The sequence below is a fragment of the Microcaecilia unicolor genome, chromosome 4 (genome assembly GCF_901765095.1).
Source record: "Microcaecilia unicolor chromosome 4, aMicUni1.1, whole genome shotgun sequence".
Taxonomy (NCBI): Eukaryota; Metazoa; Chordata; class Amphibia; order Gymnophiona; family Siphonopidae; genus Microcaecilia; species Microcaecilia unicolor.
Genome location: NC_044034.1, coordinates 206,564,038 through 206,590,823, shown reverse-complemented (window position 1 = coordinate 206,590,823; position 26,786 = coordinate 206,564,038). Strand labels below are relative to the sequence as shown.

Below are 26,786 nucleotides of genomic sequence, written 5' to 3'. Positions count from 1 at the left end.
TCAGTTCACATATTCACATCTCACTACTGCCTTGAGCAGGATACCCAACGCGACAGTCATTTTGGGCAGTCAGTGTTACAGAATCTGTTTGGGGTCTAGAATCCAACTCCACCCTTATAGGCCCATTTTATTTTGTTCCAGGCTGCACCCTTATCTAGTTGTATATAGTTTCAGGTTAATCTGCGTTATGTCCTCGCCCTTGTGAGGCCCAATTGACCACTGTTTGTTGTTTTGGGTAAGCCTGGATACTAGGGATTCCCCACTTGTGAGAATGTAAGCCTGCTTGTCCTTGGAAAACCCGAAGCTACTTACCTGTAGCAGGTATTCTGTGAAGACAGCAGGCTTCACATTCTCACAATCCCGCCCACCTCCCCTTGGAGATGTTTTAACTTTTTATTTCATTTTTATGCTTTATATTAAACTGAGAGGCGCAGTCGCGCTGTGGGTGGGAAGGTACTTCACGCATGTGTGTTGAAGCGCTGCTCATGCTCCATAAAACTCTTGCAAATTTTTTGCTTGGTATTATGCTGACCTGGGCAACGCAGGTTCATCTACCCACTTGTGAGAATGTGAAGTCTGCTGACCTCTGAGAATACCTGCTACAGGTAAGTACCTTCGCTTTATTGGCCCATTCCTTGTCATATTACCAGAGAAGTCCAGTTCAGACCATCAGCAGAAGGAGATAAAGAAAAAAAGTAGTTCCAAGTAATTCCTCCTAAGTTAAACTGTAATAATCACCATAGTTCGCTCATCAAGGGTATTGTGCAACATAGAATGTTCAGTATTTTTCTCTGTCTCCTAGTGGATGGTGCATATTGGGAAACTTGAAAAACTCCAAAAAAGGTATTGAAAGACCTAGATTATCTACTTAAAAAAAAAAAATAGGAGGAAAAGATCTCATCAAACTGGTGCAATGTCTGCTTGGCTACATGAACCTTAATATTCTTGTAACTACATGCAGCTAATAAAGTAATCATCAGTCAGAAAAACCTCCTTTAGCTCAATGTCCAAAAATAATCAAAGTGCGCCCATCCACAAACCCAAATCGTGACGGTAAATACTTATATCAAAAAGTCAAAAGCACATTTAGCTTTGTAGAAATCTTTAGCAAAAGCAACTTCCTCTTGCAACGGACTTCAAGCATTCAGTCAATGACGCAGCTCTCCATGCATTACTGCTCCATATGGACCTGATGGCAAGTAGTGCAAAGTACCTGTAATAGAAATTTGTAAACTCCATAGTCGCCCCAGGGATCAATTGCGGTATGTCAAGTGCTCTAAATAAATAAACAAATATACCATTCTGGCATAACTTCCAAAATTCACATAACAAAGACCAATACCTAGGGAAAGGCAGCACCATAAGTATGCAGTGAGCCCTAAAACATCAGTACACCTTTTGGGAAAATTGAACAAGCAAGATTACCGCAGACCTTTACACAGAAACTGTATACTGGCTTCAGTCACTCATACCAAATACAGACAGACCCTCATCAAATACAAATTAGATGACCATAAATTGAAAGACATAGACAAAATTCAACTGAAACCCTCAAAAAACAGACTCATGAATGCAGAACACCACCAGAAATTCCCCTTGTACTGGTGTAAACATAGCAAATGTCAGGGTCAGCATTTTTAGGGGAGGGGAAGGGAGAGTTGGTACCAGAGCAATTGCTCTCTGCCTTCAGGCTAGAGAGGGTAGGGGTCCACTCCCAGATTTCTTTGGGTCAGGCTCAGTCAGCTTTGTACATTCTAAAAAATGGCATATTCCAATCACTAAATAGAAAATAAAATTTTTTCTACTTTTGTTGCCTGGTAATTTTTATTTTTCTAATCGCATTGTCCCAGTCCCTGGTTTCTGTATTCTTCTGTCTTCTCTTAACTTTTTTTTCCCAATATTTCCTGTCCACTTGACATTTCTTCTCTCCATGTCCATCATCCATCTCCCTTCTGTGTCCCTGTCCTTATCCTCCCTCTGTGTCCTTGTGCTTGTCCTCCCCCCCATCCTGCACCTCACCTTTGTGATCCTTCCCTCATGTCCATCATTCCCTCCCTGTGTCCAGTCCTTCCCTGCATCCATCCTTTCCCCCATTCCTTCATCACCAGCATGCCATGTCCTGTCCCTCCCTGCATCTAGAATTTCCCCCAATTCCTTCCCTTATCCGGCAAGCCCTGTGAGCAGTCTTTCTGGGTATTCAAAATCTTCCAGCATTCCCTATCTATGTCCTGTTCCTCCCTGTGTCCAGAATCCGTCCCATCCCCATTCTTTCTCTCATGTCCAGCATTCCTTCCCTATATCCCCCAGGTGTCCTTATTCCCCCTTCTTGTTACCTGGCACTCTCTTCAAAGTCTTCCTGTGGCAGCTCCATCCCCTGCAGCCCCCTTACCAGACAAGGTAATTCTTAAAAGGCAGAGACCTCCCAGCCGTATCATGCTGACGTCTCTGCACAATCTTTCTCTAAGACACAGACTTCCTGTTTCTGTGAGGATGGGACACTGCAGACATCCAACCTCCTTGCTTCAGAGCAGTCAGCACAACATGGTTGTGAGGTCCCGTGCTGCTTCTAAGAAATACATCATCGCTGTAAGCCCTCGGGTGGCCAGATGCATACCACAACACCAGTGGAGGGAGGAGGTCTGGAGGGAGTGTGATCCATGGAGGTTGGTGCAATCTGTGACTGGCTGTCTGCTAAACATTGACACTTAAGAGTGGCTGGTTTATTTTTTTTTCCTAGTATCCTGTCTCAAATTATTGTGGACTAATATTAATTTGTTAATCTTGACTTAGAACCTATATAGGTAATAAGTAACTAAAGTTGTTGTTATTTGAGCATTACTGATATTTCCTGATTTATGTCAAGAGATGTAAATATGAAAATTATAAATAAAGAATTAAAAAAAAAAAAAAGAGTGGCTGGTTTATTGTTTTGCCATTCAGACCGGCTGCTGCTGGTTGGACCTGGGATGAAAGAGGGTGGTCCCTGGTTTACGCCTCTGTTGTGGGGTTAGGAGCACCATTGCTTGGCTATTCGAAATACTGAACATTCTATGCTGCATAATACCCTTGAAGGGCGAATTACTTGGAACTGCTGTTTTCTCTGTCTCCTACTACCAGTAGATGGACATAACCCATTGGCCTGGAGTAAAGGAAAGAAAATTATCAGGTAAGACATAATATTTACATGTATTTGGAGATTGCTACCTCTCACTTTGGAAGTGATGTGCTAGGTACCACTCCCAGGTAACCTAGATTAGCTGCTGTTGGTGAAGAGGTAGCACCACCTTTGACACAGGTGACTGTCCAACTCTGCTAGACCACTCTAATGTTGGATTGCGGAACTCAGGCTCCTCTTACATTTACACATATCTTTATGTGAAGTTGTGCTAAGGGTCCTGTTTACTAAGCCACATTGTAAGCACACAAACATTTTAGCGCGTGTTAAAAATTAGTGCGCTCTTACTCTAGAGACACCCATTGGAATATAATGGGTGTCTCTATCGTTAGCACACACTAAAAAGTTAGTGCACCTGCAGCACGGCTTAGTAAACATGGCCCTAAGAGAGCTGTTTAATCATCATTATTATTATTTTTGTTGCCATTGTTTGAACCTTGTATGGTTCTGCTAGGTCTTTCCTGAGGTAGAGCAACCAGTGCACAGTACTCTGTGGTCAAACCCTAAATCCATACAGAGACATAATATTAACATGTTTCCTATTCCTGTTCTGTAAATATATAAATGTGTGGAACCTATTGGGTCAGTATTCCAATTCCCTGGACAACATGTTTTTTTCAGCAATAACCATGGCATTTAAATTTATCCCGTATATTTAGTGCATCTATCTGGATAGCAAGTGGCACTGAATATACATTACAGCGGTGACTGTCACCAGCTCAGTGGATGGCATTGCTGCTTGTAATTTAGTATATATGTTAATGAGCACTTGTTCCCACCCTGTGTGTAGAGAATACCATTTAATAAAAATAAAGTTTAAAAAAAATAAGCATGGGACAAGCACAGATGATTTCTGAGGAAGGAATTGTGGAGACTAGGCAGTTGGATGAACAGAGTTGATAGGTCATCTGGTATTTTGCTGCCTTTATGTGCTATATTTCTATGTTTATTCCCTGTTTTATTGTAGCCGTCTTTTTCAAGATAAATGCTACTCAGTTTTCATTCTCCCTCCAGCGATTTGTCTCACATTATGAACACTTTTGCTACATGGTTCACTACCATTATCCTTTGTACCATGTCCTGAGAACTACATGTAAAGTAACTTCCCCTTTCATCTGCTGTAGGACTAGCTGTCCCATCATGCAGTCGTGTTGAGATCTAGCAACTTTACTGCCCTAATGCACGCTGACGACAATCACCCAATCCATATTTGGGTAATTGGATTTGGAATTTAGATTTTATTACTTTCCTTTTTGAGACTGAGTTCACCGAGAGTTACAAATTAGTGGACAATTGACTTAAAGGATTTAGTTTTTAGCTGAAGCAGTGGAGAGTGACCTTTTTGCCCAAGGTCAGAAAGAGCATAAGTGGAATTCAAATCTATGCTTTCTTACATTTCAGAAGAGAGATTTTACTAGTCAATATTCAGCATTTTTTTATGTTATTTATTTATTTAGAGATGACCGTCACCAGCTAAATTAGACCTGGATATTAAATGCTGGGCCATATCCAGACATTGGCATTGAATATCCTGTTAAGACCAGACATGTCATGGCCATCAGAACTTATGTGGGTTCCATCCAATAATCAGCCAGGGCCAGCATAGGGGGATCTGTGAGGTTATTGAATCCACCCATTGCAATCCACTCTCCCCCTCAGATCAGCACCTGACTCCCATCTAAAGCCTTTTGCCTTAATACTAAAATTCTTCTATCAGAATTTCACCACTTCCATAAGTGACCATATTGCTATACTTCTATTACCCTCTCCGCTCTAACAAAGATTCAGAGTTGATGGCTCCTAGCCCACTTGTACAAATGGCAGAATGTCTCTAGTTTACAAATAACATCTGATCTCTGTGCTCTGTTGTTTACTTTTCTTGTAGGATGCGGAGTTTGGGAATGCTGAACAAGTGGACCTCTATGACGATGTTCTAGCTGTGAGTGCCCAGACGAATAATAGGCGCACCACAACTGAGACCAAATCTACTAACCTGTTGGAAGCATCACCAAAACCAAACAGCAAATCCCCTGCCATCCTCTACACATACAGCGGGCTACGGAATAAGCGAGCAGCAGTCTATGTGGGCAATTTCTTCTGGGTAAGTCCAGGCATTAGCATCCATCTTTTTGAAGTTCTCGTTATAGTGGTGGCTGGAACATATTTTATTCCATCATTTCCGCTTTTACTTTTGTCTTCATAGAATGATATTTTTTCAGTAGCTTTCCACTATTCCATAACCTGTGGGATAGTTGTCCAACCAGCAGGTGGAGATAGAGAACTGAAAACTGAGCTGAGGCATATCTCGCTTGGCATCCAATGCAACTTAGTATTTTCTACAGTGGTTGGATGGGCACACTTTTCAGCCTCTGGTTCTGATTGATTTGCTCCTGGTCCCTAGTTGAGCTTTATGGATGGCTTGAGTCCGCAGAGTCATATCTGCAGGTCTACATATAGTGCCCCACAAATTTACTTCCTCCCTCCTGTCACCTTTTCTCTGTGGAGGAATTCTTTTCCAGCACAACAACCTTTAAAAAAAAAAAAAAGAAAAGAAAGAAGGAAAGAGGTTTGCTGGAGAGCGTGGGACAGAGTATCAGTCCTGAGCCTTTCTCATCTGTGGGAAAACTTGTGGAGACTGAGCTTGAGAGAAGCAGCTGGCTGTGGTTAGTCTGAAGAAAGTTTGACTCAGAAACGCTTGGAGGGCTGCAAGTTCTACTTGGTGCAGGGGAGAGATCCTGACTCACCGCATGGGATACATGCTGCGCTTGTGACGGGGTGAATTGCGACACCTGCGGAAGGCAATTAAGCAGTGTTCCCACTGTGGGACCAGCTGGCTGGCGTCATGGCATTACTGTGTGTGCAAGCCAGGAATCCTGTGTGACGAGGAAATGGATGGCGTCAACACACCTTTGCATTTGGTGCAGCATCCAAATATGCCAGGGTCTTCGGGCTCTCCGGCAGAACCAATGCGCAGTTTACATAGTAACTTATACATAGTAGATGACGGCAGAAAAAGACCTGCATGGTCCATCCAGTCTGCCCAAGACAAACTCATATGTGTATACCTTACCTTGAATTTGTACCTGTCCTTTTCAGGGCACAGACCGTATAAGTCTGCCCAGCAGTATTTCCCGCCTCCCAACCACCAGTCCCGCCTCCCATCATCGGCTCTGGTACAGACCGTATAAGTCTGCCCTCCCCTAGCCTCCCAACCACCAACCCCTCTTCCCCCCATCTGCTCCGCCACCCAATTTCAGCTAAGCTTCTGAGAATCCATTCCTTCTGCACAGGATTCTTTTATGCATATCCCACGCATGTTTGAACTCCGTTACCGTTTTCATCTCCACCACCTCCCGCGGGAGGGCATTCCAAGTGTCCACCACCCTCTCCGTGAAAAAATACTTCCTGACATCTTTCCTGAGTCTGCCCCCCTTCAATCTCATTTCATGTCCTCTCGTTCTACCGCCTTCCCATCTCCGGAAAAGATTCGTTTGCGGATTAATACCTTTCAAATATTTGAACGTCTGTATCAGTTTGATGTAGGAGAGTGCGGGAACGGGTGCCATTTTGTCAAGGCTAACTGACACTGAGGGGCACCCTCTGTCTGATCATGCACGGAGCACAGCCACCATTTTAAAGCCTCAGGGCCCAAACAGAACATTCAGCAGCATTGGGATCTTTGTTTTCTTCTGAGTTTTTATTGCTCTTACACCAGGCCTTTTTACTGAAGTCAGAGTTGCTGCAAGGTGCTTAACTTTCTTGCCCCGCTGCCCCTCCGGCTCCTAAGATCTTGTTTAGACCTCCAGGAGTGGGCAGATGAGACTATCTCTGCTTCCCCCTACTTAACCTGATGTGACCTCGGTCTATTCAGAGGAGCCATCGTTAAGAGCTGTTAGACGAGGGAGAGGGCCCAAAAGTACTAAGGTGGTTTCATTAGTACTCAAGGCACTTTCCAGTGCTTTCCATTAAGGAGCCTTCTGCTTTGGCGTCAGGAGTTCCATCTTTGTCAATCATGAAGGATCAGAGAGGTCCTTCTAAGGCCTTCCCAATGCAGCCAGACGTTCAGAACCTGATTACAGCAGAATGGGACTCACTGGATGTTTGGCTGAGAATGGGAAGAGCCATGGCTTGCCTATACCCGTTAGTTGTGGAGTAGAAAGATACATTGCAGCTTTCCAGGGTGGACTCCGTGATTATGGAGGTGACTAAGAAGACCACTTTGCCAGTGGAAGTGGGCATCACCCTAAAAGACCTACAGGATAGGAAGCTAGAAGGCTCACTGAAACATGCCTTCAAAGTGGCCTCTTTGGGCTTTCAAGTGGCAGTGTGCAGCTCCTTCGTGGCAAGAGCATGCCTGAAGTGGCATCAGCAGTCAGTACAAGAAGGGCGCCACCTGAGAGCCATTGTTCCAGATCCCTAGGTCGGACAAGGCAGATATTTATTTATTTATTTATTTATTTATTTTATTGCTTTTGTATCCCACATTTTCCCACCTCTTTGCGGGCTCAGTGTGGCTTACAATATGATATGAATAATGGAAATACAATTTGTTACAACTTGGTTATGGATTACATTGTGCAGAGTTATGCGAGACAATCGACGTAGCGTTAAGAAATATAATAATGGAACAAAACATTGAAACATTGGAAGGAGACAGTGGGGAGTTTAAAGGGCAATATTAAGGCACGAAGACGTATGGTATACTTATTTCTGTGAGTAGAGGTATGAGTGATGTGGGATTACGGGGGATGAGAGTTCAGAAGTGGGTGTATGAAGCATTAATGAACAGTGAGTGTGGACTTTGTGTTTTGGCTCTTTCCGTAATTTTTTTCAAAAAGATGGGTCTTTAGTAATTTGCGGAAGGAAGCTTGCTCGTGGATCGTTCTTAAGTTGCGCGGCAGTGTATTCCAAAACTGCGTGCTCATGTGAGAAAAGGTTGATGCTTGTAGCGTCTTGTATTTCAGGCCCTTGCAATTAGGGAAGTGGAGGTTGAGGAAAGTTCGGGATGATCTTTTGGCGTTTCTGGGTGGTAGGTCTATTAACTCAGACATGTAGGCTGGGGCTTCACCGTGAATGATTTTGTGGACTAATGTGCATACTTTAAAAGTGACGCGTTCCTTGAGTGGAAGCCAGTGTAGTTTCTCTCGTAATGGTTTTGAACTGTCTACTTCATTGTACCAAAGAAGGAATGCACCTTTCATCTGGTTTTAGCTCTCAAAGGTCGAAACCACTGCCTCAGAGTGTCCCACTTTCGCATAGAGACACTAAGAGCAGTCATAGCCTTGGTTCAAGCTGGAGAATTTCTTACTGCCCTTAATCTCAAGGAGGCATACTTACATATACCCATATGGCTGCTGCATCGGAGGTTTCTATGTTTGTAGTGTTGGGCTGTCATTTCCAGTTCAGGACTTTGCCCTTCGGTCACACCACAGCTCCAAGAATACAAGGTTATGGTGGTCGTGGTGGTGGTGGCGGCAACCTTCCTTCAGTGCCAGGGAATCGGGAGTTCATGCATATCTCAACAACTGGCTCATTAGTGCGTCATATTCAGGCAGCGTCCGTCTTCTGCAGTCGTTGGATTGGATGGTTAATTTTGAGAAGAGTAGACTAACTCTTTCACAGACACTGGAGTATCTGGGTGTTCTATTTGACAAAGCACAAGAGAGGATCTTCCTCACAGAGCACAGGATGTCGAAGCTGGTTCAGCAGATTTATCTTCTCAGTCAAGGAAGACCCAGGGTCTGGGACTATGTACAGTTTATTGGTCAGTGACGGCAGCGATGAAAGTGGTACCATGGGCAAGGGCTCATATGCGGCCATTATAGGAATCTCTTCTCAGCCGCCAGTCTCCAGTGTCACAAAAATGCGACCATCTTCCTTGGGCTCTGCTTGCCAGACAGTGTATGCAGTGGTGATTGTTGACCAGGAATTTGACCGTCTGAGCTCCCTTGCCAATAACACAATGGGAGGTGTTGACAGTGGACGCCAGCAAGTTGGGTTGGGGAGCTTATTACAAGTTCCATCTGGCACAAAGCACCTGGACGGAGTAGGAGTTTCAGTGGTTGATAAATCGCTTGGTGCTCAAGCACAGCAGAATGCCTTACGCGGCTTCACTCATTTTTTGGCAGGGACCTCAGTCCAAGTTTTCTCTGACAACGGGGAAGGCGGTGGCTTATATCAACAAGCAAGATGGGGACCCACAGTCATCTGATGATGTTGGAGGCAACCTATTTCACAAGGTGGGCAGAGAAAAATCTTCTCTTCATGTCAGTAGCTCGCATCACTGGGTCTTTGAATGTGGAGGCAGACTTTCTCAGCAGGCACTCCTTGGACCTGGGAAAATGGGAACTATCCAGCCAGAGGTTTCAGCTGATAGTGGATCGATGGGGTTCTCCACTTCTGGACTTGATGATGACGAAAAGGAATGCCAGAGTGTCCAAATTCTTCAGCCATTGGAAAAAAACAGGCTCGATGGGGATCGATGCTCTACTTCAGCCTGGGCTTATTCTACGAGGTGTACAGCAGCATCCTGGATGGAGACTACCTTACTACCTCCAGCGACATGGTTGACACTGCATACCTTTGCCAAACACTACAGGGTGGATGCTGCAGCGTGTTCAGAAGCTAGCTTTGGGACTTTGGTCCTCAGGCAGCAGCGCCAAGATCCCTCCCACTCAAGGGATTTCTTTTGAACATCCCACAGGTTCTGGAATAGTGAGAAGCTATGTAATGGAGGGAGAAATTAGGCCTTACCTGATATATTTTTTTCCTTCCCACTATTCCAGAGGCCCACCCCAGGCTTCTGAGATTTTTAGTCAGTGCGAAGTACAGCTATCACCTTACATGATGCTTCTTGCATATTTGTTCTCTACAAGTTGTCCAGATATGAGAGAGCTCCACACATGTTTGCTCATCTGGTTAGTATTAGGTTAGCAAGTTGTTTTGAGATGGTTGTGTATATCCTCAGTTTCTCCTTACTGCTTGTCTACATAAATATTGAGGAGCTGGACTGGATGCCGAGAGATTTTTCAGCTCAGTTTTCAGTTCTCTATCTCTACCTGCTGGTTGATGGACACAACTGTCCCACAGGTTCTGTAATAGTGAGAAGGACTAACGGAAAGAAATTTTTCAGGTAAGACCTAATTTCTCCTTATGGCTTCTTATCTGTTCGAGTAATTAAACTCTCTGTAAAACTGATGTTTAAACAGCTACATTGTGAGAATTTTATTCACTCTATACCATTGGAAAAGCTAAGGAACCCTCCACTAAGAGTCCTCTATGAGCCTGGTGTAATAAAGCATGCCAGCTTTAGTGTGAAATTATTACTTAGTTTTAGATGCATTTTTGATTTGTTAATGCTGAAGAAATATACGCTAAAAAATTTGCTTTAGGGCCCCAGTCTACTAAAATGTGGATTGATTTATCTGACAAATTTAGGTACTGCACATACAGAGGACCAGCCTACTCATTGCAGTTTCCAGCTAACATACATAAAGTTAAGAGGTGACTCCCAAGCCAGAGAAACTTTGTCTTGGGACCATAGATGTAATAACCCTACCTACCCCTGTACTCATTAACCCACATTCCACCTACTCCACCAGTCCCCTTTGATGGCCAGTGTATTTCCCTGTCCATTTAAGTGCTACTTCCTCCTCCTCTTTTATTGATTACTTCTGTCGATATGTAAACAAAGCTGAACCAGCACCATTTTTAAAATTGTGGTCAGTACTCATGAAGAGTAGGAGGAGGCACTCAAATGAGAATGATGGGTAGTTAGATAAGTGAGCAGTTGGGCCAGGTTAGTGGGTGGTTAGTTCATAGGCATGAAGACTCTCTAAGTCAGGGATCCCAGGTTGGGCCAGAGAGCCGCCAGTTTGAATATAAAAACAGCAGTAAAGTTACTACACTTTTACCTATTATCATTTTTAACATACCACCTTATGTAAAATGTTTGCTAAACCTAGCACTCATTTAGTTGTAGCATATTTTATTAACACCCAGTGTATTAGCATATTATTTTATTGCATTAGATATTAATGCACTTTAACTTGTGAGTAAAATAAAATGTGAACTAAAAATGAATATACGGTTCAAGTCGTTTTTTTCTTTCATCAGGCCTTTTAAGAGGAAAGGAAACATTTTGGATTTAGCTCATGCCTTTGTTAGTTGTAGGTTAGGGAGAGTTCATACAGATGCAACAGGTATTTACTTATACCCAAGGACTTACAGTCTGTTTGTACCTGAGGCAGTGTAGGGTTAAGTTACTTGCCCAAGATCACAAGAAACCACACTGGGATTTGAACCAGATTTCTGTGGTTCTGAGCCTGCTCTAACCATTAGGCTTCTCCTCCATTCCTAGAATGAGTCTGCTGGAGAATGTTCTTCAGCAGTTTGATCTGTCACTGGTATTAGAATATGTGACGGGCCTCAACCCTTTCTAACTGCATTGTTTGTTTCTTTTCTGGCAACTAGTGGACAACAGACCATGAGCTAGCAGAAGTCATTCAGTCAGTAGGAGTTAGCGATGTGCTAGAGCTAAAGTTCGCAGAGAATCGAGCTAATGGCCAGTCTAAAGGGTAAGAAGAATTACTGTGGCTCTTTGGTGCTGAATGTCTCCATTTCTTATTGCAGGTTCAGTTCTGTTCTCAAACTCTTATGTTAAGCTCCCTTAGGATCTGTTGCATTGGTTTGTGTACTAGTAATAACCAAGCCCTGACAGAAGGGCAGCAGTTTGGGTTTGGTTTTTTTTTTGTTTGGTTGGGGGGGGTTTTTTGGTCGGGGGAGGGGAATCATGTAAAATTGATTCTCAATATTGTCAGCCACAATAAGAAGCAAGTTGAAAAATGCACACTGGCCAAGTGACACATTGACATGTTTCCACTTTCCTCCATGGAAAGTCTATAGGAGAATCAGTAGAAACAGCCATGATAAAAAGGGTCTCACTAGAGTAACGGGATGTGTGAATGGGTGTATGGTGTGCATGTGTGCATAGTGAATGCTGGTGTATGTGAGGTACTGTGTATGTGTGTGTAACTTAGTGGTATGGTTGGAACATCTATTTCCACAGGGAGACTTTAGCTGTTTGTGGAAATCAAAGAGTGTGGGAGATAAGTATCATGGCTGTGTATGTGAGTGTCAGGGCAAGGCGTGTGTGTGTTGGCAGTATGAGTCGGGACAGTGTGTGTGTGTGTGGGGGGGGGGGGTGTTTCTAAGGGTATGCATGGCTGTAGATATGTAGGCTTCTTTCCTTGTCATCAAGCAGATGAATCCATTACGAGTGGGTTGTGTCCATCAACCAGCAGGGGGAGATAGAGAGCACTGAAAAACCATAGTGCCTCATGGCCAGCTAGCTCCATCTGCCTCTTCAGTATTCTGTATCTCCCCAGCAGGGTGGACACAGCTTGTTCAAGCTCCTTCAGAAATCTGCCTGGGGTGGCTCCTCTGCTGTTGCCAGATGTAGCAGGGGTGTTGTGGCTGATGGTGCCCACTTTAAAGACACATAGGTACGCCCTTTCCCTGCCTTAACCGGCCCCTGATGTGGATGTAGACACATAGGCAAGCCCTATCCCTGTCTTTGCCCACGCTGTGGATGCAGGCACATAGGTTCGCCCTTTCACTGCCTTTCCCACGCTACTGATCCTCCGGAGTGGAAAAAGTTGCCTCTTGCGCTGTTGCCTCTAACTTTTCTCAAAGCGTCAACAAAAAAAAAAAAGAAGTTGCTTCGCGCTGTAGCGCTGCGATCCAAGAAAAGAGGCTTTCCTTCAGTTTGTGCAGCAGATCGGAGCTCTGTCGACTCGATCTGGAGAGGTAAGAGCATTTTGGAGCTTCTCCGGGGTGGGCCCGCGTTCGGGGTGATTTTGGCGCGAATCCGCCATTTTGAATTTTCCGCCGTTTTCGGCGATGGCTGCGGAAGTTGTAAAGCGCTGTTCCCATTGTGGCAAGCGCAGATCAGCAGCAGGGCTCTGTAAATCGTTCTCTTCTGACATCAGAGCCGGCCTAAGCATGGCGAGCGAGGTTTCTTTCCGCTCTGTGGAGCTGGCAGCGGGCGCCATTTTGGAACAGCATGGCACGACCCCCGCTGAGGTGGAGGGATGTGAGCCTGGAGGGGAGCCTCGAATGGAGGCTAATATGAGAGCCATTTCCCCCGGACTGGAACCGGGAGGCCAGGGTGAGCCATTCTCCCCCGAATTTGTTTTGCTGCTACATAAAGCATTTGTTAAAAAGAGCTCTCCCGCAGGGGTCTCAATCGGCCCGGCTGCCTGTGTCCCCTCCAGTAGAGCCCGGCCTTGAATTACCGTCGGGTGCATTTTCCCCTGACAGATGGCCGCAGGACAAGCGCAGAAGGGTGGATTCCCCTTCAGAGAGTGGTGCATCCCCGTTCCCCCCCCCCTCCCCCCGTGGTTGGGATGTGAGGAGTCTGAGGGGTCTGGCAGGCCCTCGTGGTCTGGAGAGCCAGAGGAAGGTGCAGGATTGCCACTGGAACCAGATGATCGTTCCGTGGTGAGGATTTTCCACCGCGATGAGCTGCCAGCGCTGATTTCTAATGCACTGCAGGCCCTCTCTATCGAAGATCCTGCGAGTGCTGAGCTCTCCTCTGCTAATCCAAGGATGACAAGTACTAAGAAGCCTGCTCGAGCCTTTCCTTTGTATGACTCCATCCAAGAGCTTATTTCAGCTCAATGGGCTGACCCCGAGGGGCCTTTGAAAGTTGCCAGGGCTATGGGGCAATTATACCCTCTAAGTGAGGAGAATTTGGCGTGCCTAGCTGTGCCTAAAGTGGATGCCCTAGTCACTGCTGTGACAAAGAGAGCTACCTTCCCGGTTGAAGGAGGAGTTGCCCTGAAGGACATGCAGGACCGAAGCCTTGAATCAGCTATAAAGTGGTCCTTTGAGATTTCAGGCCTATCCTTACGGGTGTCTGCATGCAGCTGTTACGCTGCCCAAGCCTGCCTTGCTTGGTTACAACAGGCAGTGGAACAGCCCGGAGATGGAGCGGAGCCTCTTGCGGAGGTGGCACCACGGATGGAGTCGGCCTTGTCTTTCTTGGCTGACGCCCTTTATGATCTGGTCAGAGCTTCGGCTAAACAGATGGCTGTGGCAGCTCGCCGCCTGTTGTGGCTACGGCATTGGGCGGCTGACATGGCCTCTAAGCAAAGGTTGGTGAAGTTGCCCTTTTGAGGCCTTCTCCTATTTGGTGAGGAGTTGGAGATCATTGTTAAAGGCCTTGGGGATGCTAAACCCCACCGCTTACCCGAGGACAGGCCGCGGCCTTCCTCCAAAGGTCAGGCGGTTCCCTCCTCTTACAGACCTCGCTTCAAAGAAGCTCGAAGGTACCGCCCGGGGCGTTCTGCTGGGTTCACTTCTTGTGCCCGTTTTCAGCAGAGGAACTCCTTTCGCTCAGACAAGCGTTCCTCAGCAGCTGGCTCAAGGCCTGGAGTTCAAGGGCAACCCTCTCAATGATGGTGCGCCGGCCCTCTCCTCGCTTCCTGTTGTAGGAGGATGACTTTCCCTCTTTCACGAGGAGTGGGCCAAGATTTCCTCAGATCAGTGGGTCCTGGACCTGATCAGAGATGGCTACAGAATAGAATTCAATGCCACGATAAGAGACGTGTTTGTGGAGTCCCGATGCGGTTCTACCGCCAAATGGGCGGCGGTAGAGGAGACCTTACAAGGCTTGATTCACCTAGGGGCGGTGTGCCCAGTGCCTCTCGCCGAGCTCGGCTCTGGCCGTTACTCCATTTATTTTGTGGTGCCGCGAAAAGGAGGGTCTTTTCGGCCAATCCTAGTCTTAAAAGAAGTCAACAAGTCTCTGAGAGTGCGGCATTTTCACTTGAAAACCCTGCGCTCCGTCATTGCGGCGGTACAGCCAGGAGAGTTTCTCACGTCTCTGGACCTGAAAGAAGCTTACTTGCAAATTCCTATATGGCCCCCGCACCAACGATTTCTCCGGTTTGCGGTGTTGGGAAAACATTTCCAGTTTCGGGCCTTGCCTTTTGTCCTCGCCACAGGTCCCCGAATCTTTTCCAAGGTAATGGTGGTAGTAGCTGCCTTTCTCAGGCGAGGGGGTATTCGGGTTCACCCATACCTAGACGACTGGATCATCAGAGCGGACGCTGCAGAAGAGAGTCATCATGTCACAGCCAGAGTGGTCTCAGTACTTTAGAGTACTGGAGAGGAGGAGTGGCCTAGTGGTTAGGGTGGTGGACTTTGGTCCTGGGGAACTGAGGAACTGAGTTCAATTCCCACTTCAGGCACAGGCAGCTCCTTGTGACTCTGGGCAAGTCACTTAACCCTCCATTGCCCCATGTAAGCCGCATTGAGCCTGCCATGAGTGGGAAAGCACGGGGTACAAATGTAACAAAAAAAAATCTCTGGGCTGGGTCGTCAATACAGCCAAAAGTCACCTGACCCCCTCTCAATCTCTAGAATATTTGGGGGTCCAGTTCGACACAGCCTCGGGGTATGTATACCTACCCGAGCAAAGGCGGTGCAAGCTTCAGAACCAGGTCCGTCTGCTCCTGAGGATGCCTCGCCCGCAAGCTTGGGACATTGTCCAGCTGTTGGGGTCGATGACGGCCACCTTAGAAGTGGTGCCATGGGCGAGAGCGCACCTGAGACCTCTGCAGTGTTCCCTGCTTCAACGATGGTCTCCAATATCTCAGGATTTCCAATGCAGACTCATGTGGCTCCCTGCGGCCCGGCTCAGTATGGAGTGGTGGCTCTCAGCATGCTGCGGCGAGGAATGCCGCTAGCGCTCCCTGATTGGTGCCTGGTGGTAACAGATGCCAGCCTGAAGGGCAGGGGTGCACATTGCCGGGGAAGGTATGCCCAGGGTCTCTGGACACCCGAGGAGTCGGTGTGGTCCATCAGTCGCTTGGAGTTGAAAGCGATATTTCAGGCGCTTCTGGCCTTTCAATTGACCCTGGAAGGATTGGCTGTCAGAGTTCTGTCAGACAACACGACAGCAGTGGCCTATATAAATCGACAAGGCGGCACTCAGTGTCAAGCACTGGCCGCAGAGACCGCTCAAATATGCCACTGGGCCGAGCTACATCTGCAGTTTCTGTCAGCAGCTCACATTGCAGGTCAGAGCAACGTGCAAGCCGATTATCTAAGCAGGAATCAAATCGACCCAGCGGAGTGGGAACTTGCAGATGAAGTATTCCTGCAGATCTGTGCCAAATGGAGGACGCCCGTAGCGGATCTTATGGCCTCAAGTGCAAATGCCAAAGTCCCGTGTTTTTACAGCAGACTGAGAGATCCTCACTCGGCGGGGTTGGATGCCTTGGCTCAACCCTGGCCTCAGGGCCTCCTGTATGTGTTCCCTCCGTGGCCCTTGATAGGGCTTCTCCTGCGGATTCGGCTACATCAAGGAGAGGTGGTTCTCAACGCCCCGGATTGGCCCAGGAGGCCTTGGTATGCGGACCTCCGGCGGATGCTGGTGGAGGCTCCCTGGCCGTTACCTCTGGTACCGAATCTGTTGTCACGGGGACCGGTAACCATGGAGGACGCCTGCCGCTTTGGTCTTACGGCATGGCTATTGAGAGGACGCAATTGAGAGACAAGGGCTATTCCAGTAAAGTCATTTCCACTCTCCTACAGGCCTGCAAATGTTCCACTTCCGTGGCTTATGCCAGGATTTGGCGCCAATTTGAGGCTTGTTGTGCTTCTAAAGCGATCACACCCGTGCGGGGTTCTGTCTTGCCGATACTTGACTTTTTGCAGGATGGTTTTCAAAAAGGCTTGGCCTATAATTCCCTGCGTGTTCAAGTGGCAGCCTTAGCATGTTTTCAAGGGAAGGTCGCTGGCCTCTCTCTGGCTGCTTGCCCGGATGTGGCACGGTTTCTCAGAGGAGTGCTTCGGCTCTGTCCTCCTGTGCGGGCTCCCTGTCCGGCCTGGAACCTGGGGTTAGTTTTAAAGGCCCTTCAGTGTTCACCCTTCGAGCCGCTTAGGCGAGCTTCGGAGAAGGATGTGACCTTAAAAGCGGTCTTTTCGGTGGCCATTACATCGGCGAGACTGATATCTGAGCTCCAGGCGCTGTCCTGTTGAGACCTATTTCTGCAATTCTTAGAGTCCAGAGTTATGGTACGTACGGTGCCTTCCTTCATGCCTAAGGTGGTTTCAGCGTTTCACCTAAACCAGCCTATTTTCCTGCCTGCCTTTTCTAAAGAGGAATTTTCAGAATCATTTGGGCAGTTGCACCTTCTGGATGTGCGAAGGGCTCTGTTGCAATATCTGCGCATGTCAAATGCCTTCAGGGACCTCTGACCATCTTTTTGTTCTATTGTCAGGTCCGCACAGAGGGTCTCCAGCGTCAAAGGCCATTATAGCCCGTTGGCTCAAAGAAGCTATTTTTTTCAGCATATTGGCTATCTGGCCGGCCTCCGCCTGAAGCCTTTAAGGCACATTCCACAAGAGCGATTTCCTCTTCCTGGGCTAATCAATAGAAATCATACAAAATTAAAACATGGAAAAGAAAATAAGATGATACCTTTTTTATTGGACATAACTTAATACATTTCTTGATTAGCTTTCGAAGGTTGCCCTTCTTCATCAGATCAGAAATAAGCAAATGTGTTAGCTGACAGTGTATATATCAGTCCCTCATAGATGGTCTAGCAGGGTGGGTAGGAGATGTGTATGGGGACTTCAAAGCATTCCATAGTCTAGCAGGATGTTTGTGGGGAGGGGAGGAGAGGGTGATAAGCAGTGAAATACAACTTATGGTTTATAGTGGGCTAGAAAACCCAGATCCTTGTTAAGTCCTGTCCGTTGGGTGTCAAAATATTCAATCATTCTGATTTCAAAGGTTTTACGTTCCTGAATTGTTTTAAAGTTACCTTTCAGTATTCTCACTGTGAAATCACTGGTACAGTGTCCTGGTTCTGTAAAGTGCTGTCTCACCGGGGTTGAGGCCCTACTGGCAGTATTGTTCATGTGATGTCTATGTATATTGAATCTTGTCTTAAGCATCTGGCCTGTTTCTCCAATATAACAACCTTCGTTGCATTTTTTACACTGAATGATATATACCACATTGGAAGATGAACATGTGAAAGATTCCTTTATGTTGAATATCTTTCCTTTGTGCATGACTGTGGGGTCCTGTGAAATGTTTTGGCATAGTTTGCAGCTAGATATATTACAAGGACGTGTGCCTTTCTGTTCACGTTCAGTCTGTGTTGGCAGTTTACTTCTGATAAGCTTGTGTTTTAAGTTGGGTGGCTGTCGGAAGGCCAGTACTGGTGGGGATGGGAATATTCCATCAGTAATTCATCCTCCTGGAGCAAAGGTTGTAGATTCTTCCTGGGCTGAAACTGGAGCACTCTCTCTTCAAGAGATGTGCAGCGACATGGGCTTCTAAGCTCTCTTTTGCCCGACATTACAGGCTGGATGTGGCTGCCAGGAGAGACGCTCATTTTGGAGCACAAGTGCTGGCGCGTGGTGTGGCTTGTTCCCACCCTATCTAGGGATTGCTTTGATACATCCCACTCGTAATGGATTCATCTGCTTGATGACAAGGAAGGGAAAATTAGGTTCTTACCTTGGTAATTTTCTTTCCTTTAGTCATAGCAGATGAATCCATGAGCCCTCCCTCAGTGGTTCATTATGTGATTAATGTTTATTTTATAGTCAGTTTTTCCTGTAGATATGTTTCCTCATTGGGAGAAGTTGGAAAACAGTCTTCAGGATTTCTGTTCTGTTATAGGAGGTTGAGTTCGTCCCTCCTTTGAATTGTTGCTCCTGTTCTGGGGCGTTCATCCGCTGTGAGGAAAGTTCATGTTATTATGCTTTGCGGTGTAACACTGCTTTGGAAGCTTCAAATACTGAAGAGGCAGATGGAGCTAGCTGGCCATGAGGCACTATGGTTTTTCAGTGCTCTCTCTCTCCCCCTGCTGGTTAATGGACACAACCCACTCGTAATGGATTCATCTGCTATGACTAAAGGAAAGAAAATTACCAAGGTAAGAACCTAATTTTCCCTTCTCCCTTGCGCTTTTTCCTGTCTGTACTCATTCCCTGGCCTTCCCACCCTCTTGCACTGTTGACCCATTTACCCTTCAGTACCCTCTCTTGCACTTTCCCTCCCCTCCTTCTGTAATCCAGCTTTGCACTCTTTCCTTTCCATCCCTCCCTTCCATTTTTCTTTCTTGCAAGCTTTTTGTTCCTCCTCGAAGCCCACCACTTCCCTGATGTTCCTCCCCTCTTCTTTCCTTCTAACCCCGCCCCCTCCCTTCTCTCACTGCAGGCCACACTTCTTTTCCTACCAGTGGGACCTGGAGACTCCCACTTGCCCTTCATGCCACTGCTCTGGGAGGTATAATGAAGTCATATGTATCTTGTTTGTTGACTCATAAAACAAACTAATTGCATCTCTAAGGGAGAATAGATGGGCAGACTGGATAGGCCATATGGTCCTTAACTGCCTACATTTTTCTATGTTTCTATACGGAGAAGCAGGCAGATAAACTGAAGAATGGATCCTCCCCAATAGGCACCGTCGCTTAAGTGAAACATGCCAGAAAACGAAGAGAACTTTAAAACCAGTTATTTTCTAAAAATCTGATATGGTCATGTCCTTCCTGCATCAGGGTGAACACTATGTGTATTTTCTTATCTATAAAATGTTTATGCCAATGTTATTGCAAAAATTCCATTCAAAATGCTTTAGAAATAAAAGAAAATAACATTAAAAGATTAAAAGAAGATATAAAATCAGTAAAAACAGAAACATCAGTACTGGGCCCCATAGGCCTGAACAAATCATGTCTTCAGTATTCTAAAGGAAAATAATGTGGATTGATCTCTCAAGTTCTGAGTAAGGTGATTCTACCCTTCTTGATCAGTATTTCTAAAAGCCCATTTTCTCCAGTGGACAAGTCAACTGCTTAGCCACTCCTCGCCACCCTGCTAATCCTAGTATTGGAAGGGTCAAAAATTCAGTATTCGACTATGTGCCATTGGTGTCAAGATGGTCCAAAAAGGCTCCCAAGTTTGACAAAAACGGTGCCCCTGTTCAGTGTCTAGATTTTGCACAGCATATCATTCTACTGACACTTGCTGTATCATCAGGGATCTTCATTGGGATATCAAGGGGGGGGGGGGGGTCACCAGTGAGCCATTTCTGCAAAATACATTTCACCCCCAACAACATGACTCGCTTCAGAAAGGCTAAAAATCCCTTCGACAAAGGCCGAGATAAGTCAAATTTGGCAAACAGGGATAGTGGCCTGGGGGTCCATCACACCACCCACATTGTAGAAACATGGCTTCCCAGGCGAGTCCAAAAAACAATGATTTTCGAGCAAGTCCAAAGCTGGTGTCCAAGAAGCGCTGTTGTGGCAGCACATTCTAAGCAGGACACAGACGTTCCAAAGTATGCTGTTTAGGACCGATACAGCAAGATATATAGACACATGACTAATTTATACTGATGTTTCCAAAGCTATATTTCCTTGATAGCCGTACCATAAGATCTCTAGCTGGTCATCAATGTTGAGGGATGAATTATGGTATGAAGTTCCTCCGACCACTTCTGTGCCAAGGCTGCAAAGTCGTAGGGGAAGGTCCCACAATCCCTGGTAATGAGAATGCAAGGGGACCCACAATTGAGAGTTCTGCAGTTTCTTCGTGTTTTTTATTATTCAATGCTGATTGCAACAGGGAGCGAATATAGTGTTGCACTTACTAATATGGAAACATTATCTCCTATTTCAAGTTGATAACTCCTCCTGCAATGAGGCAAATGGCTTAATTTTCCCATCATCGCCCACCACATGAAATAAATAACGAATACCTTTATGATGCCAAGAGCAGAAGTGAGCCATAGTCATGCCCAGCAAAAAATCTCCACTGCCATGTAGGGATAAAAAAAGGGGAGATCTCCCAGGGTCTACCCAGCGCTTTGCATACCCACTTCCAAGTGGTCTGCAAAGGTGAAAAAATGGAGTAAGTATTCAGAAAATTGCCCAATCACGAGGCTATCGCATGAAGCACATAACTAAAATGATACGGGTGGGTTAAGTCGGTTTCCAGGGGCATGTATGAAAAATGAGACACTCCTCTGTACCAGTCATTTATGTTGCAGGCTAAAGAAAACAATCAGATGGAGAGCAATCCTAAGCCTCCTTGTTCTCTGGGCAGATATGCCTGTGCTATCGACATTCTGGCTCGCTTTCCATTCCACAGGTATGCATTTAGTAGTTTACTCAAAGCTTTATCCTGGTTCTGCGTAATCACTAGCGGGAGCATTTGACAAATATGTAGCCAACATGACAATAGCATCATGTTCTGTAGGGCCACCCTGCCCATCAATGATAGCGGATAAGTCCGCCAGTTGTTAAGCATAGTTTTAGTTGTGGCCAATAGGGTTTGTAAATTTTAAGAAAATTAGCTTATCCAGCTTTCTGGGGATAGTGACTCCTAAATATTTTATACTTGTGTCCGCCCATTGTAAAGGAAACTCCCTGTCCCACTCCGTTCGAATTGAGTCCTGTATGGACAATACTACAGATTCAGAGAGGATAAGCTGAAATCCCAAATAAAAGGAAAATTCATCAATCTCTTCTAACAAACATTTCAAGGAGTTTGGGGGCTGAGATAAGGTCAAAAGTATGTCATCAGTAAAGGCTAAAACTCTTATCTCATGTTTGCCTACCAAAATGCCTTGTAGATCGTGTTCTCTGGATTGTACGTAGCAGAGGTTCTAAATATAATAGAACTACTACTACTTATCATTTCTGTAGCGCTACTAGATGTACACAGCGCTGTACAGTTGAACATGAAGAGACTGTCCCTGCTCGACAGAGCTTACAATCTAATTAGGACAGACAAACAGGACAGATAAGGGAATTACTAAGGTGGGAATGATAAAACATGGGTTCTGAACAAGTGAGTGAGGGTTAAAAGCACCATAAAAAAGATGGGCTTTTAGTATAGATTTGAAGACAGCCAGCGATGGAGCTTGACGCAGTTCCTGCGGGGATCCCGTGGGGATGGAAGCAGTTCCTGTGGGAATCCCGTGGAAGCGTAGGCTGCACTTGCGCCAGCCTCTCACCTACCAAGTACCAAGTTCTTTGAGCTCTGTCTCTTCCTCCTCCTTGCTTTAACAGTTCAAATTCGGAAAGTCTCCAATAAGGAGGTGATAGAGGCACAAATGGTGACAGAATTCAAAAAGGTGGGATGAACACAAGAGAATCTCTAATTAGAAAATGGAAGTTATAAAAAACCTAAACTTAAATGGCTGCATGTGTTTGGATGTGTCGAGTAACGCTTAGATGGTGACTCCGGCTGTGATAAACTAGGGCCGATACCGGGCAGACTTACGTGGTCTGTCTCTCATATTTGGCAATCTGGTTTAGGTTGGGCTGGAAAGGGCTTAGCAACTTTAGTGGCTGGAACATGAGGACAGTGCTGGACAGACTTTTACAGTCTGTGTCCCACAAATGAGACGACAAATAGGCTGGAGTAGGTTTAGATGGCAACTCCAGCAGTTGGAACATAAGCATAGGGCCGGGCAGACTCCTATGGTCTATGTCCCAGAAACGCCAAAGAGAGACCATAATCAAGTATATAATATCACATTCATTGTTTGTTTAATTATGAATTGATAATGAGTGTGACTATTGGGCAGACTGGATGAACCGTTCAGGTTTTTATCTGCTTTCACTTACTATGTTACTGTTAATCCTCTCTGCTCCCGGGCTGTTGCGCAGACCTCAGCTCTCACACAGGCACAAGCATCAGGTGTCACCTTTATGTAAGGAAAGTAAATAAAAGCAAGAGAAAAAGGAAATCGATATGGTTCTCCAAGCAAAAGGCTAAAGAGTTGGCGTTCCACAAATACAGAAAAACTCAAGAAAAGGAACACGAGGAGGAATACCGGATGAAACTGAAAGAAGCCAAGAGAGAGAGACGTCTGACGAAAGCGGAAGAACAAATGGCTAGAAATGTAAGGAGGGGTGACAAAAATTTCTTCAGGTATATAAGTGAAAGGAGAATGACTAAAAAGGGAATTGTAAGACTAAAAGATACTGCGAACCACTATGTAGATAATGATGCAGAAAAAGCAAATTTGCTAAATAGATACTTTTGTTCTGTTTTCACAGAAGAAAATCCTGGAGAAGGACCGTGATGGACTGCAAAAAGTACAAATGAGATTGAAGTGGATAGAGCACCGTTCACGGAAGAGAGTGTGTATGAACAGCTTGAAAAGCTAAAGGTGGACAAAGCCATGGGACCGGATGGGATCCACCCCAGGATATTGAGGGAGCTCAGAGAGGTTCTGGCGGGTCCTCTTAAAGATTTGTTTAATATATCCTTGCAGACGGGAGAGGTTCCGAGGGATTGGAGAACGGCGGAGGTGGTCCCTCTTCACAAGAGTGGTGATAGGGAAGAAGCTGGAAACTACAGGCCAGTAAGCCTCACTTCGATTATTGGAAAAGTAATGGAAGCGATGCTGAAGGAAAGGATAGTGAATTTTCTGGAAGCCAATAAGTTGCAAGATCCGAGACAACATGGTTTTACCAAAGGGAAATCATGCCAAACGAATCTCATTGAATTCTTTGATTGGGTGACGAGAATTGAATCAGGGACGAGCTATAGACGTAATCTACTTAGATTTCAGCAAAGCTTTTGACACGGTTCCCCACAGGAGGCTCTTAAATAAACTGGATGGGCTGAAGATAAGACCCGAAGTGGTGAACTGGATTAGGAACTGGTTGACGGACAGAAGCCAGAGGGTGGTGGTGAATGGAATTCGCTCGGAGGAGGGGAAGGTGAGTAGTGGAGTGCCTCAAGGATCGGTGCTGGCACCGATTCTGTTCAATATATTTGTGAGTGACATTGCCGAAGGGTTAGAAGGTAAAGTTCGCCTATTTGCGGATGATACTAAGATCTGTAACAGAGTGGACACCCGGGAGGGAGTGGAAAACATGAAAAAGGATCTGAGGAAGCTAGAAGAATGGTCTAATGTATGGCAATTAAAATTCAATGCGAAGAAATGCAAAGTGATGCACTTAGGGAATAGAAATCCTCGGGAGACGTATATATTAGGCAGGGAAAATCTGTTAGGTACGGACGGGGAGAGGGATCTTGGGGTGATAGTATCTGAGGATCTGAAGGCGACGAAACAGTGTGACAAGGCGGTGGCCGTAACTAGAAGGTTGTTAGGCTGTATAGAGAGAGATGTGACCAGCAGAAGAAAGGGGGTGTTGATGCCCCTGTATAAGTCGTTGGTGAGGCCCCACCTAGAGTATTGTGTTCAGTTTTGGAGGCCGTACCTTGCGAAGGATGTAAAAAGAATGGACCATGCAGGTCTTTTTCTGCCGTCATCTACTGTTACCTGACCTACTGGCGTGTGTATGTGGCGACCTCTCAGCATACAGTGCCACTGAATCAGAGACAAGTCTTACATGTTCGCACCAGAGTGTTCCAACTTCCATTCCTTCCTTGCCTGCAGTGCTGCGACTCAAATCCAGAGAGAGACTGAGAGAGCCTACTGGGATTTTTTTAATGTACCATTAGATTCTTGTGGGACTGAGTGGGTACTGGTTAAATTCTTTCAGGGACAGGTAAGAGCATGTTAAATTCTTGCGGGGACAGGTAAGGACGAGTTAAATTCTTACGCGGATGGGTAAGATTCCAACGGGGATGGGTAAGACTTCTGTCCCTGTGCAACTCTCTAGTCTATTCCAGGCATATGATGCAGCAAGATAAAAAGAACAGAGTCTGGAGTTAGCATTGGAGGAGAAGAGTGCAGATTAGAGAGATTTACCTAGTGTACCGAGTTCCCAGGGAGGAGTATAGGGAGAGATAAGAGTGGAGAAGTACTGAGGAACTGCAGAGTGAATGGACTTGCAAGTCAATAAGAGGAGTTTGAACTGTATGCGGAAATGGAAAAAGAAAAGTGGACAGACAACCCTGTCTTCTGCCCCGCTCTATCAGGAAAGAGGAAGAGTGGACCCCATTAACCAACAATACTGCAGAAGGGTCTGCATAAACAGCTTGAAGAGCTCATAAATACCAGCTCTCTATTCCCATATTGAGCCTGCAAATAGGTGGGAAAATGTGGGATACAAGTGCAATAAATAAATAAAATATATTCAAGGACGCAAAATAGGAATGTCCAGTCCACCTGGTCAAATGCTTTTTTAACCTCCAAGCTTACTGACGTGGCTGACATACCAGTAGACTGGACATGTGCCATAGCTAATAGCACTTTCCTGACATTCAACACAGACTGGCATCCTTTGACAAAACCTACTTGGGTTCCACAAATCAAGTTAGGCAGAATGACTATGGGACATCCTCCCCGTTTGCCAGGTTTAGGGATCAGGGTAATCAAAGCTTCATTGGCTTTCACTGGAAAGAATCCCACTGTCACCGCAGAATTATAGTACGCTAGCAGATGGCCTACAAGTTCAATTTGGAATGCCTTGTAAAATTCTGGGGTATAGTCATCTGGCCCTAGGGCCGTGTTATTTCTCAGGCCTCACAATGCTCTCTGAAATTCTTCAACTAGTATGGGTGCGTTAAGTGCCTTTTTGGCTTGCGATATGCGCGGAAAGCCCGCATCAGACAAATAATCAGTTACATCTGGCCTTGGAGTGGATTATCTTTGGGAATAAAATTCTTGAAAATATTTAGTAAAAATATCTACAATATCTGAAGAAGTAAGAGCCCTTGCGAGTCTCGCAGACCTGTGATATAGTGAAAGCCAGACCGATGTTTAGTAATATGAGCCAATAATTCCCCAGATCAATTTCCATATCTGTTAAAGCGATATTTTCTATATAACAACAACTTTTTTTGTACTCTCATGTATCAAAACATTCAAGACTGTTTGTGTAGCCATAAGTAGTACTTTCAACATTAATGTGGGCAATTGTACATACGATTGTTTTGCTTTCTGCCATTTTCTCTCAAGATGTACTATTGTGCAATAAGGAACGTGGGGGATATCACATAGGAGATATCACCCCTTAAATCTACTTTCGCTGTCTCCAAGAAGAGGGCTGGTGAATCCGCATGGGTCACATTACACTATGCAAACATTTTCCATTTCTCACGTAGATATTCCCAAAAATGTTGAGTGGAGGAGTGGCCTAGTGGTTAGGGTGGTGGACATTGGTCCTGGGGAACTGAGGAACTGAGTTCGATTCCCGGCACAGGCAGCTCCTTGTGACTCTGGGCAAGTTACTTAACCCTCCATTGCCCGCCGCATTGAGCCTGCCATGAGTGGGAAAGCGCGGGGTACAAATGTAACAAAAAAATAAACAAATAAAAATCTGTACTAAGGTAAGAGGGGAAACACCAAGTTGTTCCACTACGACTACCCATGCCCACCGCCAAGTCCACCCAAGTGTGGTCTGTCACCATGGTGCGATCTATCTCTGCCTTATTCACCCACTCAAAAAGTGGGGTGGAAAGCAAAATGTATTCAATATGTGAGAGAGTACCATGCGCTTTCGAAACATGAATGTAATCTCTCTCGCTTGGATTTAACAATCTCCTCACATGTCGTACCCCCAAAGCACTACAAAGATAAGGTAGACCCCTGTCTGGTCAAGAGATGTCCATACGAGTTCTTATTGAGCAGTCCAACTGCAGG

The 26,786-nt window shown here is 45.7% G+C and overlaps 1 protein-coding gene across 2 annotated transcripts in view; it reads left to right on the top strand.

Annotated features, from left to right (window-relative positions):
- Positions 1 to 26,786, top strand: part of CPSF7 (cleavage and polyadenylation specific factor 7) — a 132,834-nt gene that overhangs the window by 15,973 nt on the left and 90,075 nt on the right. For both annotated transcript variants that reach the window (XM_030201165.1, XM_030201164.1), the window contains exons 2-3: positions 5,061 to 5,276; positions 11,648 to 11,751. In XM_030201165.1, coding sequence (XP_030057025.1) covers positions 5,061 to 5,276; positions 11,648 to 11,751 — 320 coding nt within the window. The remainder of the gene's footprint in view (positions 1 to 5,060; positions 5,277 to 11,647; positions 11,752 to 26,786) is intronic.